Consider the following 19,520-nt stretch of genomic DNA (forward strand, 5'->3'; position numbering starts at 1 on the left):
TCACATGGTTTCAGAGAAAAGTTTTTAAAAGTAGAACAATGTGTTTTTAAATCTTGGAAACCAAGCCTGCTAAGAACATTTTACAGATCTCTGCTGGTCCACCTAAGTGGCGAAGTGAAGCAGATTGAATTGAAAGAGTGTGGTGTCATTTCTTTACCCTAAGTGCTACCATGGAAAGGGAAGATTCTTCACTGTCTGTTTTGTTCCACTTGGCGGTATGAGCACTTGGCCTTCCACAGAGCGTGCAGTGATTAAACATTCCCCCTCCTTCTTCCTGTGCTACCAACAGGCACTTTCAAAACACCAGAAATAAGCAGAATGTGTGTGTTATTTTCCACCACTTTTTAATGTTTTGCATTTTGTTCCCTTTCCGCCATGACATCCATCTGGATACTTTCCCTCACATTCCAACTCTCTTCCAGGAGGAAGCACTGAGGAAAGGGTGGGGTGGTGGTCACAGGAAGGTCAATCTACAGAGATCAGCAGAACAGCAGTGAAGAGCTGCTGTGGACTAACTTTGCCCTACCTTTTAAGACAGATGTGGGGAGCCTGGGGTCCTCCAGATGTTGTTGGACTTCAACTCCCAACAGCCTCAGCCAGCATGGCCAATGGCCAGGGATGATGGGAGTTGGAGTCTAGCAGTATCTGGAGGCTTACAGGTTCCTCATCCCTGCCTTAACAGCAGAGTGGCTGATATACTAAAAAACACAGGAGGAAGGGGCCCAGGCCAACTGCCCCCTGCCTTTTTAAAAGCAAAGCACTTACCCAGAATTCCACTCTTAGGCCCCCATTGGCACTATATATTTAAAGCACTATTATACAGTCATGGCTTCCCTCAAAGAATCCTGTGAACTGTAGTTTGTTAAGGGTGCTGAGAGTGGTTAGGAATTCCCCTCACAGAGCTGCAATTCTCAGAGTTCCCTGGGAAGAGGGATTGATTCTTAAACCATTCTGGGAATTGTCGCTCTGTGAGGGGAATAGGGCTCTCCTAACAACTCCTCTCAGCACCCTTAACAAACTATACTTCCCAGGATTCTTTGGGGAAAGCCATGGCTGTTTAAAGTGGTATGATACTGCTTTAAATGTATAGCGCAGATGGGGCCTCATTTCTAGAGGGTTTTGGATTTCTTCCAGGATGATCCAGAGAGTTTATCCCAGGATAGAAGCTACAGGTCTTGGTGAGGGATAGTGGGGAGAGGGTGAAGACCCTGTATGGAGCCTTCTTGCAGCTTTGTGGAGAAGGCTTGGATTAAGGGTGGGGACCAGGGAAGGTGGATTAAGAGAGAGAGGTTGAGGGGGCTTTGGAAGCCATCTTGTCTAACTAGTCAATGCAGGAAATTCAGAGCTAGCACATCCCTTCATAAGAGAAACAAAGGAGGGCTCTTAAATAAAGGCATAGGGTTTAGAACCAATGTATAGTTTTTATTTATTTATTTATAATGAATACTGTCTCCCAGCCTGTATCCAACTTGGCCCTAAATTTCAGCAGTTGTCACAACAGAGGGAGGAAAGGAAAAGGAGGAAGAAAAGAAGCAAAGGGATACTGGGGAGCAGGGTCAACATGTGCTAGTGCTGGTAGACAAACTTAGGCTTCATTTCAGCTGACATTATGGACCTGCCATTCACCACTCACTTTAGGCAAGTCAAAAATGGCCATGAGGTAACATTATGGACTCTGTTCTGACTTTCAAATAAATGAATGGAGGTGAGAAGCAGGGACAGCACACGCAATCCTACTTCTGCAAAAAAAGGGGGTACGTATCAGTGTGGTCTTCTGGTTAGAGTGTTAAGAACATAAGAAGAGCCTGCTGGATCAGGCCAGTGGCACATCTAGTCCAGCATCCTGTTCTTACCATGGCCAACCAAATGCCCATGGGAAGCTTACAAGCAAGACTTGAGTGCAAGAGCACTCTCCCTTCCTGCAGCTACCAGCAACTGGTTTTCAGAAGCATACTGCATCTGAAAAGGACTGGGGAGACCCAGGTTCATATCCTCACTCAGCCACGGAACTCACTGGGTGACCTTGGGCCAGTCATTATCTCTCAGATTAATATATGAAGTATGTTGTTATGAGGGTAAAATAGAGGCAGGAGGATGGACAATGTCTTGAGCTCACTAGAGGAAAAGCAGGGTATGTAATAAATAAAATTGTTAACAAGTGAAATTAAATCACCACCAGTTGGGATGGTGACTTCGGACAGGAGGAGAGGAACCAAATGGTAGTTCGAAATACTGATCTGAAAAATATATCTGTGCAGTTAAGATGCAGATTTTCTTCCTGTGCTATGACAAGCAACATTCTGCTCAGATATTTCAGCTGTTCACATCTGGCTCACCGCATTATACTACCTACACATGCACAAACTTTATGCAAATGCACACTGATAATGTTAATTATCTGGGATGTCCAGCATACATTTTTAGAATTTGTTTACCAACCTAGGTCTCCTCCAGACTGTTGCTGTTTTGCAGGAGTGATTCAAGGGCACACCAGAAAGGCTTATGAAATTTAAATGGATTAAAGCATTCTGTTGCTCGAGTGCAGCCTTTCCCAACTAGTGGGCCACCAGATGTTGTTGGACCCAGGGCTGTGGAGTCGGAGTTGTGGAGTCGGAGTCAGAAGCAATTCTGGGTGGAGTCGGAGTCGGTGGAAATGTACCGACTCTGACTCCGGCTTCAAAATAAATTTTGATTGACAAATTTTTTAAAATATAAATTCAAAATGTCAAAGAAGCTTCCCATTAAGTCAGCTGTAGTTGAGCATTTCACCATAACTCAAGATGGAAAACATTTTGTGTGTCAGTGTATCACACAGGACCCAGATTTAAACAAATGCTGTGATGCCAAGATCAGCGCATATTCAGGCAGCGATAAAAAATGCTCCTATGAGAGCTTCCAATTTAAAAAGACATTTACAGCTCTTTCCAGGGCTGTGGAGTTGGAAGCAATTTGGGGTGGAGTCAGAGTCGGACAGTAGAAAAATAGAGGAGTCGGAGTCGGAGTCGAAGGTTTGGCGTACTGACTCCACAGCCCTGGTTGGACCACAATTCCCATCTTTCCTGCCCATTGGCGATGCTGGCTGAGGCTGATGGGAGTTGTGGTCCAACAACATCTGGTGGCCCACTAGTTGGGAAAGGCTGCTCTAGTGCAACAAATCCACGTTAGAAAAACACAGCATTTTTATGGTGAGGAAAGTGACAGGGAAATGCACTGAAAAGCTGGGATAGATAAATGATTAACAAGAAGATTATACACCCTGCAAGCAAATCAGGATGAATGTTCGTTGTTACATAACCTCCCCGCAAACAAATCAGAATGAATGTGCAATAAAGACCACACCTAGTCTTAACCTCCATGCACACCAGGGATGTGCTAGAACCCCACCCAATTCAGATTTGGTACTACATTTTTCATTAATTCACTACTGTTGCGGATTGGATTTTTATGTAGTGATTTTCCACGGCTATTTTTGGAAACGGATGTTAAAATCCAAGTCTAAAATATTGATATAGATATGTTTACCAATATTGCCCTCAATTATATATATTTCCTTTAATTTATCGACATTTCCTTTCAAAATGTTGACATTTTCTTTCAACATATTGATATTAATATCAGTATTTTTTTCAAGGAGGAGGAAACGGATTGGTAAAAGCAGCAGCTTGCGGGCAAAGAATAAACTCAAATCGATACCAGCCGGTTGACTGAAAGCTTTCAAATGGATCCCATCCCTAATGTACCCTTTGTGCAAGCAGATCAGGATGAATGCTCAATAAACAGGTTGTCAGGAGGAGCCTCCAGTTCACAGTGGGGTAATAATTTTTCTGGTACCACCTTTTGGCACTTGGTATATCACTTTTGCTTGCTCCATCCAGTGTGTAACTCAATGAGCAGCTACAAAAAAAGGAAGAAAGGAAGTCCAGAATGTTGTGGCTCTCTCTGCTCTGCAAGGGATCTCAACAGCGGAACAAACTGTCCCGTGACCAGCTAGCCAAACCACCTCTGTCCAGGCCAAACCACACCATATCTTCCTCAATGAGAAAAGGAGGTGAATTATCCACTGCCTCATTTCTTTGACCTCACCAATAAAAGCTAGTCATTTTTTTATTTGCCCTTATTAGGACAATCTTGGGATGAACCTCTGGCCTTAGAGTTTACTTTTGCCAACATATGCTACACATCAGCAATAAAAGCATAACAAAATGAAGCAAGTATCTGAAATAAAAGGAGTGAGAAGAATTAAAAGCTTGGAAATTGGGGCATCACGTTCCCTTGCATTCACGTTCCCAACTGTATCAGATTTTGTGTCCTTGAAACAAATGGGAGAAATAAATTTTGTTTTTGTGTTTTAAAAAAATAAATCTTTTATCTTGTTAATTTAAGCAAGGATGCAGCTCTATCCTGAAACATGTAAAATACAGAGTGTCTCTGAGCACACACAGAGTGCATTTGCCTTATTACTAAGTAATCATACCCATACTCTGGGTCATTTTTAGTGAAACCTGAGTCCTGCACCTCTTATTTTACAAATAAAATAAAATAAATTCATGCTCTGATGTATGTATTAAATTCATGCTTTGAAGTTGGCTTGCTTAGACATGACCAGGGTTTACTTTAAACAATTTAATGCTAAGCAAGGATTACTTGAAACTGAAAGTAAACACTGGCAAAGTCCTTCTTCTGGTCATGCAGGCTCATTCTACTTCATGCACATTGCGCTAACCATGGTTTAGTTTAACATTGGCCTCTAATGATTCCTGTCCTCTCCACTCCAACCTTGCCTTTCCCACTGTAGACTGCAAATCCTCTGGCCAGGGACTACTATGACATTTATGTTCTATGCAGCACCTAGCACACTTTGGTGCAAAATGTCAAACCATAGTAGTTTGTATCAGGAAAATCTCAACTTTCTTTTAAACAAAAAACAAAAAAACCGTGCAAACTTCTAGCAGGCTTGCAAGGTTATAGGGTAAAACATCAGATCACAAGAGAGATTTGAGTAGGATTTCTAATAATCAGGAATGCAGAGATGGGGCTTTTGGTAAACTACTTGCCCCAACCTAAAAAAAGCAGAGTAAATCATTAAAATGATATGCAAATTGGCTTGATTTACATATTCTAATCTCTTTTCACTTCTATTTTTACCTTTTTACCTCTTTGCAGTAAAAAGGCCTAGGACCTTGCCTTTTCTTAAAAAAAAAATAGCTGATAGGCACACAAATCTAGCTTTTCTTAATACAGAATTTGCTTATTAAAAAATTAAGGGCAGAATGCATGGCTACATTTCATTTACATTCCAAAAAAAGAATATAAGGACTGCCAATAGAACAACAGGGCAGAGGAGATACTCCACTAAAGCAGTCCTCAAAAAAGTATACGTTTGGTTGATTACCAAGCTCACATCTATCTAAACAATGTACAAGCTTTTTTCATCTGTGTTCAGCCTTCTTCCTGTACATACAGAGAGAGACATATATAGATATTCTGTCTTTCAACCATATAGTTCCCAGAGCAGCTTAGAAATCATAATTTAAAATAAGAATATCATAGAACAGCCACAATCAATCACCACTATAGAAAACCCAAAAACAGAGTGCAGCCAAAGTCCTCAAAAAAACCAGAAATAACATAATTAAGGGTACAATCCTCAAAATACTTAGTAAGGCGTACGCAGCGGCGGCTGGTTCCCATTGGGACTGATGGGGTAGAAGGCAGAGGGGCCGACAGTAGGTAGCACTAGAGCCAATGGTAGGCGGAGCCAACAACTTCTAGCTTTGCTCCCATCTTCCTCCCTGCTGAGTTCTGCAAGGGCAACACTGAGACTAAACAGGAGGAACGGACAGGCAGTTCCACCCCCTGGACCAGTTTTGAGTAAGGAGGTAGGTAAGTGAGGGCTGACTGACAGCAAGCTGAGGTTGGTGGGGCAGGGCCTCACTAACCCTAACGAGCCAGCCTCCAGTTCCACTGAATACACTGGGGCTCACTTTGGGGTTAACATACACAGGTTTGTGTTTTCAGTTAGTCAAATTTCATTAAACGGTGAGGCACAAAGAGCAATTTTTATCTGGTGTCTTTTATTGAGAAGATATTGGGAGGAGGAGAGACATAATTAGACAAATGGTTTATTTGCTGCTGCCGCTGCTGCTATTAGTAATGGATATTTGGTGATATGTCACGAGTTGTTGTGCTGTCATTTGTAAGAACAGTGTTATTTTATGGAGTTTATATATTCTTTTTATCCTGTCTGATTTCATTGTAAAGTGCCCTGTGATTTGTGCAAAGGGTGATGTATAAATAACCTAAATAAATAAATTTTTTTTTATAAAGTAGGCCCCTAGCGGGTGGCTGTGGAGGGAGTTATGCAGATGGGATGCCACTACAAAGAGGGTCTTGTCCCTCACACTCACCTGTCCTCTAGCTGAAAAGGTAAGAGCACCAAGACCTCTTCTGAGGGTCTTAACAATTAGGCAAATTCTCCAGCCAAATAATATGTAAAAAGTAAAATGCATATATTAATAAAATGAACATTAAAATACATTGTATTAGGGAAAATATGTTTTGCAATGTGTATATTAGGCAAAACTGTATACACATGTGTGTATATTAGGCAAATAATAATGCACAGAACAATTTCTTTATTATTAGGAGAAAATCTCACTAAAATACCGATGGATTTTCATGAGGTCTTTTTCTGAAAGCAAACTGATGTGGAAATGTGGAAAACTGAATTTGAGATTGGAATAAATATCAACAGGGAGAAACCAAAATTGACAGATTTGCTCATCCCGAGAAGGATGAGGGATGGACATTACTAAACATTACCAAATGACTTTCTAATTCACTTCCTCCAGTTTTGACAACTTTCTGTGCTTGAAATTCTAAAAAGAAACTGAGAGTAGAAAGCTTTCTAAGACAAATGTTGTGGCCAAAAGAAAAGGAAATGCAAACTTTTTTTTAATGGACAAAAAAAACCACTAATCACATTTTATCCAAAGAAGGTTGCCTGCTCAATAATCACCATCTGTCCGTCCGTCCGTCCATCCATCCATCCATCCATTTGATTTATATCCCGCCCTTCCTCCCAGCAGGAGCTCAGGGCAGCAACTTGCCACAAAGTTTTTCAACTAAAGGGAGCAAAACGTAGACAGAAACAGCCAGTGAAGAGTCCTCAGCTCAAACAGCAAAAGCTGGAGCAACGACTATTCGGCTATATGAACTTTTCATCACTAAATCCTTTGGGACATGAAGTACAGTGAGAGAGTGTGGACGCTGGCCCTGCGTCATATATGACAATTTTAAGTCATGTCAAAAGTAGGTCAAGTGTCAGGAAGAATTAATATTCAATTATGACAGAAATAGTGCTATCTGTATGCCCCTCAGCTGTTTCTTTCTTTTAAAAAGAAAGAAAGTCAAAGTTGCAGTCTTTATCACTGCAGGAAGAGAAGAAGAAAAACAAACATGCATCCACAGCAATGAAAGTAGTAATACAAGACCACCTCCTGTCAAACTGCTAAGCCCCACCCCTTTTGAGTTTGATTGATGATGTCACCTGAAGTCCCACCCCCAGAAATCCCACCCCTCTATTTCCGGTTCCCCTGATGACCTCACTGGATATCCTGTCCCCCAGAAGCCCCTTCCCTCATGTCCCACCCTGGAAACGGTAGTCATGTGACCCCCCCATAAGCACGTGGCCCCTACTGGACCAGTGGGTGTATTTTTACTCAAAACGGGGTCCTCGATTGGTCCCTATAGGGGGATGTGACCCCTCTATGAGAACGTGGTCTCCAGGGGACCAATCTGAAGAGGTTTAAAACCCTTAGGTGAAAACAGGGTGTCAGAAATGGACCCCAAAGGGGTCCATTTCCAACACCCTCTCCAGATCAGCCAAATAGGGATAAGTAACCCCTCTACAGCTACGTCACCCAATAGGGGGAGGTTTTGAAGGCCTAACCAATGAGGAGAGGGGACAGAGAGACCTGGTACAGAAGTGCATTTTGCATGCCCAGACACGCTCTGAGGATTGAACATGGAACCAGCCAGCAAATCAGCATTGGGGCTAGTAGGTTTTTTCTATCCTCTAGCACCTTTGAAAATGCGCTCAAAAAGGCGGGTAAAGCCTAGGAGATTATCGTTCCCATCAGCAAGTATGAAAATTAGCCATGGAAAGGAAGAACCAGAGCATTTCAGACTAAAAGGTTCTGTTTCAACAACAAACTTACCTGTGGCGGTGTTTACTGCCGACCAAGATCCAGACCCTGAAACCTCATTCCAGGCAAATTCTAGTGAACCCTGGTCCGACACAGAGTGTGAATGGGGGTGTGATCTGAAGGCTCATTTCCTGAAGGAAGAAGAACTTATGAAATTTGCAGAAGTTGTGGATGGAAATGTACTTTTTAAGCCCATGGAGGAAATGGAGGCTGAAGAAAATGAGTGGCTGGAAGATTTAAATGAAGGCATGGAGCAAGGGTGTCCACAGGTAGGTGTTTTGTTTCTGAGCTGTATTTTTTATTAGTGTGTTGTTTTTCCCAGTTTGGTGCAACCTCAATGCTAAAGTGCCTCTTTTTTTCCTACAGGAAGATATGATGCATGATGGTGATTTGGAAAATCTACACATTGAGAGTTCGCAGGCTGTTAATATTTCCTGCATTTCATGTGTCTGTCCCAAGCCTGAACCCTGAAAGCTTGAAGCTGGAATTTTTGGACCAATAAAAATAGTTTGCTTTAGCCCTCCGTGTCCATACCTGTATCAACCAGCAATATGGGAGAGCATTATGAAATTCTAAAAAACACATATTACACACCTGAGGAGGCTGGGAGCTTTCGGGGAGTGAACCCTCTATTTCAGGAGGCAAAAAAGCACAGTAAAACACTAAGAAGGAAACATGTTATGACATGGCTTTCAGACCAAGATGCTTACACATTGCATAAGCCAGCAAGAATCCACTTTAAAAGAAACAAGCCTATTGTGTCTGATATCGATGCCCAATGGCAGGCAGACTTGGTAGATATGCAACAATTTTCTAAGCACAACAAGAACTATAGGTACATTTTAACAGTCATAGATATTCTGTCTAAGTATGCATGGGCACTGCCTTTAAAAGACAAGACAGGCAAAGAGGTCTCTAAAGCTTTTAATGTTATATTCAGTCAGAGCGGAAGAAAGCCCAGAAAGCTCCAAATGGACCGTGGCAAAGAATTTCTAAACAGAGCCGTAAACGGAATGTTAAAGCAGCATGGAGTTCACCACTTTGTCACCAATAATGAAGTAAAAGCTGCTATTGTTGAAAGATTTAACCGAACTCTGAAATCAAAGATGTGGAGGTATTTTACAGCTAACAATACCTAGAGTTATATCAATATCCTGCCACAACTCTTAAAAAGTTATAATCATAGTTTTCACAGAACTATCAGAGCAAGGCCTGTTGATATTAACCATTCTAATGCCCTGTCGGTATGGAAAACAATTTATGGAGACTGTATTTACATAAAAGAGGTATCACCACTGTTCAGGATAGGAGACCATGTGAGGATTTCTAAAAGCAAGGGGGTATTTGTCAAGGGCTATGAACAAAATTTCACCACAGAGCTGTTTATAGTGGATCAGTTCATCAGAAGAGGAAGGAGACCTGTCTTCCTGTTAAAAGATTATGCGGGGGAGCCCCTAGTTGGTTCTTTCTATTCTGAAGAATTGCAGAAGGTTAATGCCAAACAGGACAAGTTGTACAGGATTGAAACAATTCTATCAACAAAAGGCAGGGGTAGGAAAAAGTATCATTTAGTGAAATGATTAGGCTGGCCCAGTAAGTTCAACAGTTGGGTACTTGCTTCTGATCTTCGTGAACCTGCACAGAAGAATGGGGGATAGCGGTTTTTACATTACCCTGCCTAGCAATGCCTGTGTAACTGTTTTTCCACAGAACACTAGCTCAGCCTTTACTATTCACCTAGCAAGGCCCCTGGATCTGCCAGGGGCATGGGAAGTAGGGCTAGTTGAGATACAGTACCCACACAGCTGGAACAATCTAACATCTGATTCCCGATTTGAAATTGGTAATGGAGAAAAAACATGGTCCTACCGTCTGCGACGTGGTTATTACTCAAACATCCCTGAACTGCTGGAAAACATGGACAGCACTATACTTGACCAGAGCAGCGAGCACCCTGATGTGGTCCTACACTATGACCAAGTGACTAGAATGGTTAGACTTAAATCAGATGATGCTTACACGTTTAAAAACAGCGAAGAACTAGCCCACATATTAGGGTTGTTTCCCAACATCCGTGTACAACAGCAGCCTTTTACAGCAGACATTACAGGAGGCTTCAACACACTGTACATTTACACAGACATCGTAGAGCACCAGATAGTTGGGGACTTCTATGTACCCTTATTGCGCTCTGTACCGGTGCGTGGTCGAAATAACGAGTGTGTCAACATTGTTTATGACAAACCACACTATTCCTGTGAGTGAGCATCATATTGACACCATTAATGTTGAAATAAAGACGGATCAGAACAAAAATGTACCATTTCGTTTTGGAAAGGTGATTGTGAAGGTACACTTTCGCCCTCACAGAGGTTTGATGTGTTAAAAATGGTGATACTGAAAACCTATGGTGACCCAACTCTTTACCGTGATTATTACAGGGCCCAGGCTGGAAATGGTCTTCCGGGGTACCATGGCACGCCTGTTATGTATGGGGCAGGAATCGGGGGGATATTCAGGAGATTTTTCGAAAAGCCATTTCACTTTTGAGAAGAGGCCTAGAGATTATGCTAAAACAGCTGCTTGGAATATCGCTAAAGATGTGGTTGGGCAGGTTACTCAGGCAGTTTTGAATAGAGTTAATCCACAACCCCAACAAGAGGGCTCAGGGCTGACGTATATTAAAAGTAGAAAGGCCTTGAAAAGAAAAGCATCACGGGTACAATTAACAGGCCCTCCCCGACCTTTTAAAAGAGCACCACTGATGAGGAAAAAGCCTCAGAAGCAGAAAGCTGCAAGAAAGAAGAGGCATACAGTACCAGCCCGAAAAAGAGATATATTTTAAACCAGCATTGCTTTCATCCATTGCAATTCTGAAAAAACACAGCCTTATCAAAAGCCTCAGCAACAAAAGAGTCTCAATAAGAAGGAAGAAACAATTAGTGAAACAGTCTGGGGGTTTTCTTGCACCACTACTAAGTTTTGCCATCCCTCTAATAACTGGACTGTTAACTAAACAGTGATGGAGTATGCTGAAAAGATGTATCTGGTTCCCAGCCATCAGTTAGAACAACTGAAGGGAACCCCTCCTAAGGAGGAAGACATCAGAAAAGCCACAATCTATTCACTTGATACTGAAATGATCTACTACTGACAGCTTTTATGGGGTAATTTTTTTACATAAATTTCCCTTGCTGGAGGCTACAAATTGGAAATACGGGGCAGCCTCCCTCCTCGTTATGCCGTCGCCCTCAAACCTGACTGGGACACCAACGGTCGGTGTGGCCCAGGACGCAGCTTGGTGCTTACATCTGCGCCAGGCCGCCACTGCCGCTACCGCTGCCACCTTCACAAATGGGGGCTGGAGATGGGCTGGGGCTGCGGCCTTTCAGCGGGCCTGGTGCCGCGGCCTCGTGCCGTGGCCTGTCCCTGGGAAACACCGTGCTGTTGTGATGATCTTTCGGTGAATGCTGGAGGCGGGGTAGCGCCCCTGCAGCTGCTGCTGTTCTGTCATCCAACCTCTGTCTGCTTCGCCTTGATGTCAGCAATATTTACATCCTAGTGCCTTCGTTTTTGGCTTCTCTGAAAAGCACTTTTCTGTTAGTCGCAATTTCAAGGGGTCTGTTTGCCATACCCTACTCTCTGCTGAATGTACTGGACGCTGAGATCAAGAGGGGGTGTCATTTTTCAGTCTTGCAAATGGACTATCACCCACACTGGTCTTTGTGCTAGGGTGGGAAGACTCACACCAGGAGTTTCCATCTGAAGGCGCACTTTTTGGATTATACAGACGAGAAGCCTTATTGTAATTAAGCTAGTCTCTATGTTATTGTTTAGCTTTTTTGCTTAGTTTTTTTATGTTCTTGATGTTGTAGATGTTTTTGCTTTGTACGTCGCTCAGAGTGGCTGGGTAACCAGCCAGATGAGCGACTAATAAATCAAATATTATTATTATTAATATTATTATTACTATAGTATGTGGACATTCAACTTTATATTCCCATTCTTCTTGAGTCTCCAAAGTACTTATTTTAATTTGCATGAAAACTACTATTGCTTTAGTGTAATGAGAATCTTCTGAGTTGCTCCAAGGAGACAATTTGTCCTTAATATATTTTAAAATTTATCTATCTATCTCATGGAGCGACTCCCTTACGAGGAAAGGTTGCAGCATTTGTGGCTTTTTAGTTTAGAGAAAAGGCGGGTCAGAGGAGACATGATAGAAGTGTATAAAATTATGCATGGCATTGAGAAAGTGGATAGAGAAAAGTTCTTCTCCCTCTCTCATAATACTAGAACTCGTGGACATTCAAAGAAGCTGAATGTTGGAAGATTCAGGACAGACAAAAGGAAGTAGTTCTTTACTCAGCGCATAGTTAAACTATGGAATTTGCTCCCACAAGATGCAGTAATGGCCACCAGCTTGGATGGCTTTAAAAGAAGATTAGACAAATTCATGGAGGACAGGGCTATCAATGGCTACTAGCCATGATGGCTGTGCTCTGCCACCCTAGTCAGAGGCAGCATGCTTCTGAAAACCAGTTGCCGGAAGCCTCAGGAGGGGAGAGTGTTCTTGCACTCGGGTCCTGCTTGCGGGCTTCCCCCAGGCACCTGGTTGGCCACTGTGAGAACAGGATGCTGGACTAGATGGGCCACTGGCCTGATCCAGCAGGCTCTTCTTATGTTCTTATGTTCTTATTTCCATCCTGCCCTTCCACCCAAAGAAACCCAGGGCAGTATTGTCTGATGGGTGACCTGGTTAGTATTATGAAAGGTAAGGTAAGGTAAAATACTTTATTGTTTACAGCCATAGGCCATCACAATCCGGGAATAAAAAAACATGAGCAAGGGTAATTTGCAAGTAAGGCACATATAACAAAATCGCAAAAAATATACATAGAATTCACACTACCCGTTACTCCAGTGCATGGGGTGGACCTAGCCCTATGACAAATCCCTGCCAACTGTTTAGTAACGAGGCGTCCGGATGTGCCGCGTAGTCTTGTCCTTTAAAACTAACTAACATTTTTAAAACTGTTGGACACTTCAAGGAAGTATTATTGACCACCATTACGAAAAGGTCATAATGGAGAGTATGAGGAGTGAACTGGGAAGTTACATTTTTGTCCGAAGATTATGAAAGAGATTTTGATGAAAAGACATTGGGAAAGAACTTAAAAGCCAATTTCTCAAATTACGTTTTTTATGTAAGTCACAGGTTCACCTTCACCTTTTTTGAGGGGAGGGACAGACATGCAAAAATGAAATGGAAAAAGTTAGATGGTAGGTAGGGAAAAACACCACCTTTAAATTGAGAAGATGAAAACTAGGACACACATACACAAACAGCTCTGTATAAAAATATTTTTGAACAGTATGGAGATAAACCTCTAGCACATATACCAGGGGTAGGGAAACTTTTTGGCTCCATTGGGCAGATCCTTATCAGATCCTAGCCTCACAGGCCCAATTTGAAAGGTTGGCAGGGCCACCCACCTGTCAATCTCCTGACATCACAATTATGACTGGGTGCTTTGGTCCCCTGAAGCTGGGAGTCCAAAGCACCATGCAGGGCTTGCAAAGAGCCCTGCAGGGTTCTTTAAAGCACTTGAGGCTTCAGCTTTCTGCAGGCATCAGCAAGATCTCTGCAGGGAATTTGCTCCCGCAGCCGATCCAGCAGGCTTTGACCCCTCTGTCTATCAACTGATATGCAGTAGTGCTAAAGCCTGCTTTCACTTGTCAAATCACAATGAGGAGTAGACTTTAAAGCTCCTGATTATGCATTGGCACCCTCGTCTCTATTTACCCAACACCTAACGCCACTTATGATGTCAAGCATGGGGCAAGAGGGTGTGGTTTTCGGAAAACAGGCTCATGGGCCAAATTTGAACCCCTGGCGGGCTAGGTTTGGCCCACAGGCAGAAGGTCCCCACCCCTGACATCCACCAACCACTCTGAATGAAAACAGCTTTCATATAGTATATTGGTAGCCTTCGGCACCAGAGGCAGCAGTGGAAAGCTGACTTTTTACATGTTTAGAGGTACAGCTATCAATCAGCTCCTTTGGGAGAAAGGATGGGATAGAAATGTAATTAATTAATACTAATACAATAATATAATGAGAGTTCATGTAAATTGGGGTTAAGAGACTGAGTTCTATGGATCAGAAGTCCCCAGAGCAAGTCTCACCTCTTAGAACATAAGAAGATCCCCGTTGAATCAGACCAAAGGCCCATTTGTTTGACATCCTGTTTCTCACAGTGGCCAGCTAGATGCCTGTGGGAAGCCCAGAAATAGGACATGAGGGCAATAACTCTCTCCTGCAGAGATATGCTGCCTCTGGAGGGTGTTGTGGACTCAATAGGAGGCATTATTTATTTATATTACATTTACCGCCAAGCTCAGATTGGCATAAAAGGTTCTCCCCCATTCTATCCCCATAACAACCCTTTGAGATAGGTTAGTCCAGCCTTTCCCAACTAGTGGGCTACCAGATGTTGTTGGACCACAATTCCCATCTTTCCTGACCACTGGCAATGCTGGCTGAGGCCAATGGGAGTTGTGGTCCAACAACATCTGGTGGCCCACTAGTTGGGAAAGGCTGGGTTAGTCCCAAGAGGCAGTGAATGGTCCAAGGACACTCAATGAACTTCATGGCTAAGTAAGGATTATCAACCTGGGTCTTCCCAGTCCAATATTTTAACTCAGGTGTAGGGAACCTTTGGCCCTTCAGATGTTGCTGAACTACAAATCCCATCAGCCCCAGCAAGCATGGCCAATGGCTAGGCATGATGGGAATTATAGTTCAGCAATATCTGGAGGGCCAAAAGTTCCTCACACCTGCTTCAACTACTACACCACATTAGACAAGCCATCATTGCTTATCCTCAGCCCTCCATCTCTAATATAGGGACTATAATAATGCTGATCTATCTTGCAAGAGTTGTAAGAATTGCTGAGATAGTATGTGAAGTGCTATAAGCACTCATAAAAGCACTATATATAAATGCTATATATTATCCTATATTCTAATAACAAACTCATTTCAAGTGACAAATCTTACGTAGCCAATACAGCACCATTCATAAGAGATAGGTGTCAGCAACTTTGCAGTAATTAAAAGACCCATAGAGATGGGACTGAAAAACAGCCCAATGAGTGCTGAGCATGTTCTCAGTGACCACAGAATGCTGAGTGACTATTGGATGGGAACAGGAATGGAGCATCCTGCAAGAAGGCATGGCTAGCTGAGTGGGATGCTGAATTAGAGCACTCTACCCTTCAACATTGTTTTTTGCAAGCCCTATTTGTTACATATTAAAAACTGGACCTTCACATACCAAAGGAAAGATAAACGCCTGTGAGCCTCGAAGCATTTCCTTCCTTCAGCCATTGCTAGTTCTAAGAGAACAAAAGTGATGGAGTCATGCTGGAATGGAACCTCACAGGGTTATCAAAGAACCCATCCACATGGCCATTTGGGGGTCGGTCTTCACATAAGAGAGGTCAAATCTAATACATGGATTTGCAAATGATATCAAGCTATCATTTTATAGGCTAGAGTGCAAAACTGACTTGTTGTTGACATGACCTTTGATGAATATAAACTGTAAGCTGCAGCTGCTGCTTGATATGAATCTGAGTATCAGAATCTAGGAATTTGGTTAGATTCACTTGATCTGTTAGGAATTTGGAGTCTCTGAGTCCGCTACACACTGCGGCAAATCTTATTTGCTTGAACAGGGTTTTTTATTACGTATGATTCAAAAGGTTGAGTAACACGGCAAACTGATTTGTGCAATGTTGTGAGCCACATCTCTCTAAGAAATCTCTAATATTTACTTTGTTTTCAGTCTTCTTCATGAGTCCTTCCAATCAAGTTTCTGTATGATAGCGATGTCTCTGTCCGGATACCTCTCTGTGTCTATATCTTTGGGAGGGTCTGAGTCAGACAGCCTGATGATCCTCAGTCATGGCATGAGAATGTGTCACCTTCTGACGAAGTTGAGTGAAACATGATGAATGACTGGGAAGGGTGAGGATGTGAAGAGTTGACAGTTGGAAATATATTGAAGGAATCACAGAATTATGTGGAAAGTGAAATTGAGCTGACTTTAGCAATTAAAAAATGAACTTCTGTGGTTATCTATCGGCTATGTAATGTAGTCATTCCCCACTCATCTCATTCAAAATGGAAATGAACTGCCTTCAAGTTGATCCCGACTTACACAACCCTATGAATAGGGTTTTCATGGTAAGCAGTATTCAGAGGGGGTTTACCACTGCCTTCCTCTGAGGCTGAGAGACAATGACTGGCCTGAGGTCACCCAGTGATTCAAACTCTGGTCTCCCAGGTCGTAGTCCAATACTCACTAAATTCAATAATTCAATAAATAAATACTTTAACCACTACACCACACTGGCTCTCATCTCATTCAACTGGGGGTGATATCTACTACATATTAATTTATTCTGATTCAGTGTATGTGAACTTATGACCCCATTATGTACCCACTCGACCACTTCAATTTGCGCAACTGGCACTGTTCCGGGTGCCACATAATACATGTTTCACACTTGTAAGAAACCAGCCTTTTAGTGTGGCAGCACCTATACTCTGGAACTCCCTGTCCATTGATATCAGGCAGGCACCTTCACTGTATTCTTTTCAGCACCTGCTTAAAATATTTTTGTTTAGGCAACTATCAAGACACATAGATGTTGACATGTTTTAATCTCTTTTTAGCTTACTGTCAATTTTAATGTTCTTTTAAATGTTCTAATTGCTTGTTTTTAACTGTTTTTTATTGATAAATTCTTTTGTGAACCACTTAGAGGTTTTATCACAATCAAGCAGTATGCAAATTCTGATAAATAAAATTAAATAAATGATCATCTTCTTTGTTTGGGGAAAACACTTCATAGTCAACACTGCAGATTCTCACTTTATCAATCATGCCCATAAAACCAAGACTTTGGGTTTAAAAAACCATTCTAACTAAAACTGACACATTAGGATCCGCAGGGAAGGGGTAATTTCTGAATTTCTAAGGCATACAATCGTCAGTGCTCTCTGCAATCATGTGGGTTACACTCTTATTTTCATTATTATTATTTTTAAAATGAAAACAGACTTCGTCAGTCATCCCCAGTTATGATTAGATTGCCAGACTCAGCTGTGCCCCTGCTTAATACCCTCATAAAATATTTCAATACATTTCTAAAATCGTAAGAGCACTTCATAGAAAACACTGGGTCACAATTCCTATCCTTAAAAGTTTTCAAAGTTTATTTATTTATTTATTGCACTTGTATACCGCCCCATAGCCACAGCTCTCTGGGCGGTTTACAACAATTAAAAACATTAAAAACAAATATACAAATTTTAAAAACACTTTTTTAAAAAGCAATTTAAAAACACATGCTAAAATGCCTGGGAGAAGAGGAAAGTCTTTCGCTAAAGTCAGTGAAAACAGCAGTAATATACACAGCACAATGATATAATTCCTCTATCAATATCATATCAACAATTACTGCTGGCCACTTTCTCTGCCCCTTGAGTTAATCAGTGTCTAGTATTTACTCAGAGATTAAGCAACCTCCAAATTTCACACTGACGAAAGAGACTTCTGAATTATATAAAGTAAACCAATTTTTTTTAAAAAAAAAATCTGCTGGTTGAATTAGAGCAAAACTTCTTTGTATCCATAGCCATTTTTACAACAAAGCAAGAATTGATTAATGCAAGTGGAGGGGACAAGATACAATTGGAGCATTTTGCTCACAGCTCTTCAACATGTTGCAACCTATTATACATCTTCCTCACTAACCAGCAGAGCCAAGTTTTTTTCAAACTTCACAAGGAAAACTCCACAAATTGAGAAGTTAGAAACTACCCCCCCCCAGTACATATACTATATATATGCATCACATTAAATCAGGAACTCACTTGGAAAGACCTGATAAGTTTGTCCTGCAATACGCTCCACTGATCATGCCTGGAATGTAGGAATTAGAGGATGGTGCTTGCCGGTTGACAGCCTCACAGAAAGCAGCTGAAGGAATGAGCAGGGTGTGGAATGAGGGAGCAAAAATATTCCTTTTGCCTTCAGGCAGCCAGGGAAGATATTAGCTGTTTGTGCTCCCTCCACAGCAGCTAACTACTCTGGACTGACCCTTTGGTGTATTATATGGCAGCCCCAACTGTATCCTCTGTTCCACTGACTCTTTCGCCTGAATCCTCCACCCACTTAGTCCCTCTGCACTATGATCATATGATCCCAACCCCCACCCACCCACCTACCCACAGCAGTACCTTTACTGTATTCTCTCTAATACAGCCCCATTCGCAATGCTCAGGCTTATTCTTTGCAAACATCGTGAGGGCAGAAGAAGGACTCCTACAGGTTCCTGCCAGCTGCTCCATTGTGATGTCATGGGTAAGCAGATACCTCTGCTACATAGAGGTTTTTTGGTCTGGTTTGGTCTGCATAAGCACTAAACAGTTGGAATGTGAAACACAATGCAAAGGTGTTTGTTCACTTACAAGTGCCTGTTTACAGCAGGAGCCACATTCCAGATTAAGCCAGCATGTGCACAAACAGCAGGGTTTCAGGTCAGAAGCCTATCTAAACAGCAAACACACAGACACACAAATGCAAGCCCTGTGGAAGGACTAGGGATGGGGGAGCCATTTGATTCAGTTTGCATTTAAAGCCAAATTTATCAGATTTGCACTTTCTGAAGAAATATGAAAACCAAAACAGAGCCATCCTTCTAAATTCACATTAAATCACATTTGATGCTGTTCTCCAACCAAGCAATATTTACAAAAATGCATATATTAGGGGAAAGTGTTCACAAAATGAATATATTGCTGAAAATAACATACAAAGTGCATTATATTAGGATAAACTGCTTGCAAAAAATGTGTACATTATTCAAAACTGCATACTATATTTATTAGGAGAAATTAAAGAAAGACCGTCTTATCCCTTATATATCCAGTCAATGACTGTGCTCTGCCGGTGAGGGCCTCCTGCAGATACCATCTCATCAAGAGGTCCATACCACACAACATAGAAATCAGGGCTTTAGTGTGGCAGCACCTACCCTGTGGAATTCCCTCCCCTTAAATATTAGACAGGTGCCATCTCTGTTATCTTTTCAGCACCTACTGAAGACCTTACTCTTTCAACAAGCCTTTTAAGCTGAGACCTATCCCAGTCTGCCTTGGAATTGCTTTTTAATATGTTTTTAAACCTTTTTTTAAAATGTTTTTAAAGATTTTTTGTTTTAATGTATTTTAAGGTC

The 19,520-nt window shown here is 41.9% G+C and overlaps 1 protein-coding gene across 13 annotated transcripts in view; it reads right to left on the reverse strand.

The window, feature by feature from the left end:
- CALD1 (caldesmon 1) overlaps positions 1-19,520 on the reverse strand; it is a 284,763-nt gene that overhangs the window by 73,788 nt on the left and 191,455 nt on the right. Inside the window, exon 1 of one of the 13 annotated variants that reach the window (XM_061638525.1) lies at positions 18,157-18,452. The exons of 11 other annotated variants lie outside the window; for them this stretch is intronic. In XM_061638525.1, the coding sequence (XP_061494509.1) occupies positions 18,157-18,203 (47 nt within the window). In that variant the 5' untranslated portion in view covers positions 18,204-18,452. Of the gene's footprint in view, positions 1-14,396; positions 14,484-18,156; positions 18,453-19,520 lie in introns of those variants that run through there. One more of the 13 variants, XM_061638526.1, reaches the window with a different exon arrangement.

Source organism: Rhineura floridana, chromosome 8 (genome assembly GCF_030035675.1).
Source record: "Rhineura floridana isolate rRhiFlo1 chromosome 8, rRhiFlo1.hap2, whole genome shotgun sequence".
NCBI classification, from domain to species: Eukaryota; Metazoa; Chordata; class Lepidosauria; order Squamata; family Rhineuridae; genus Rhineura; species Rhineura floridana.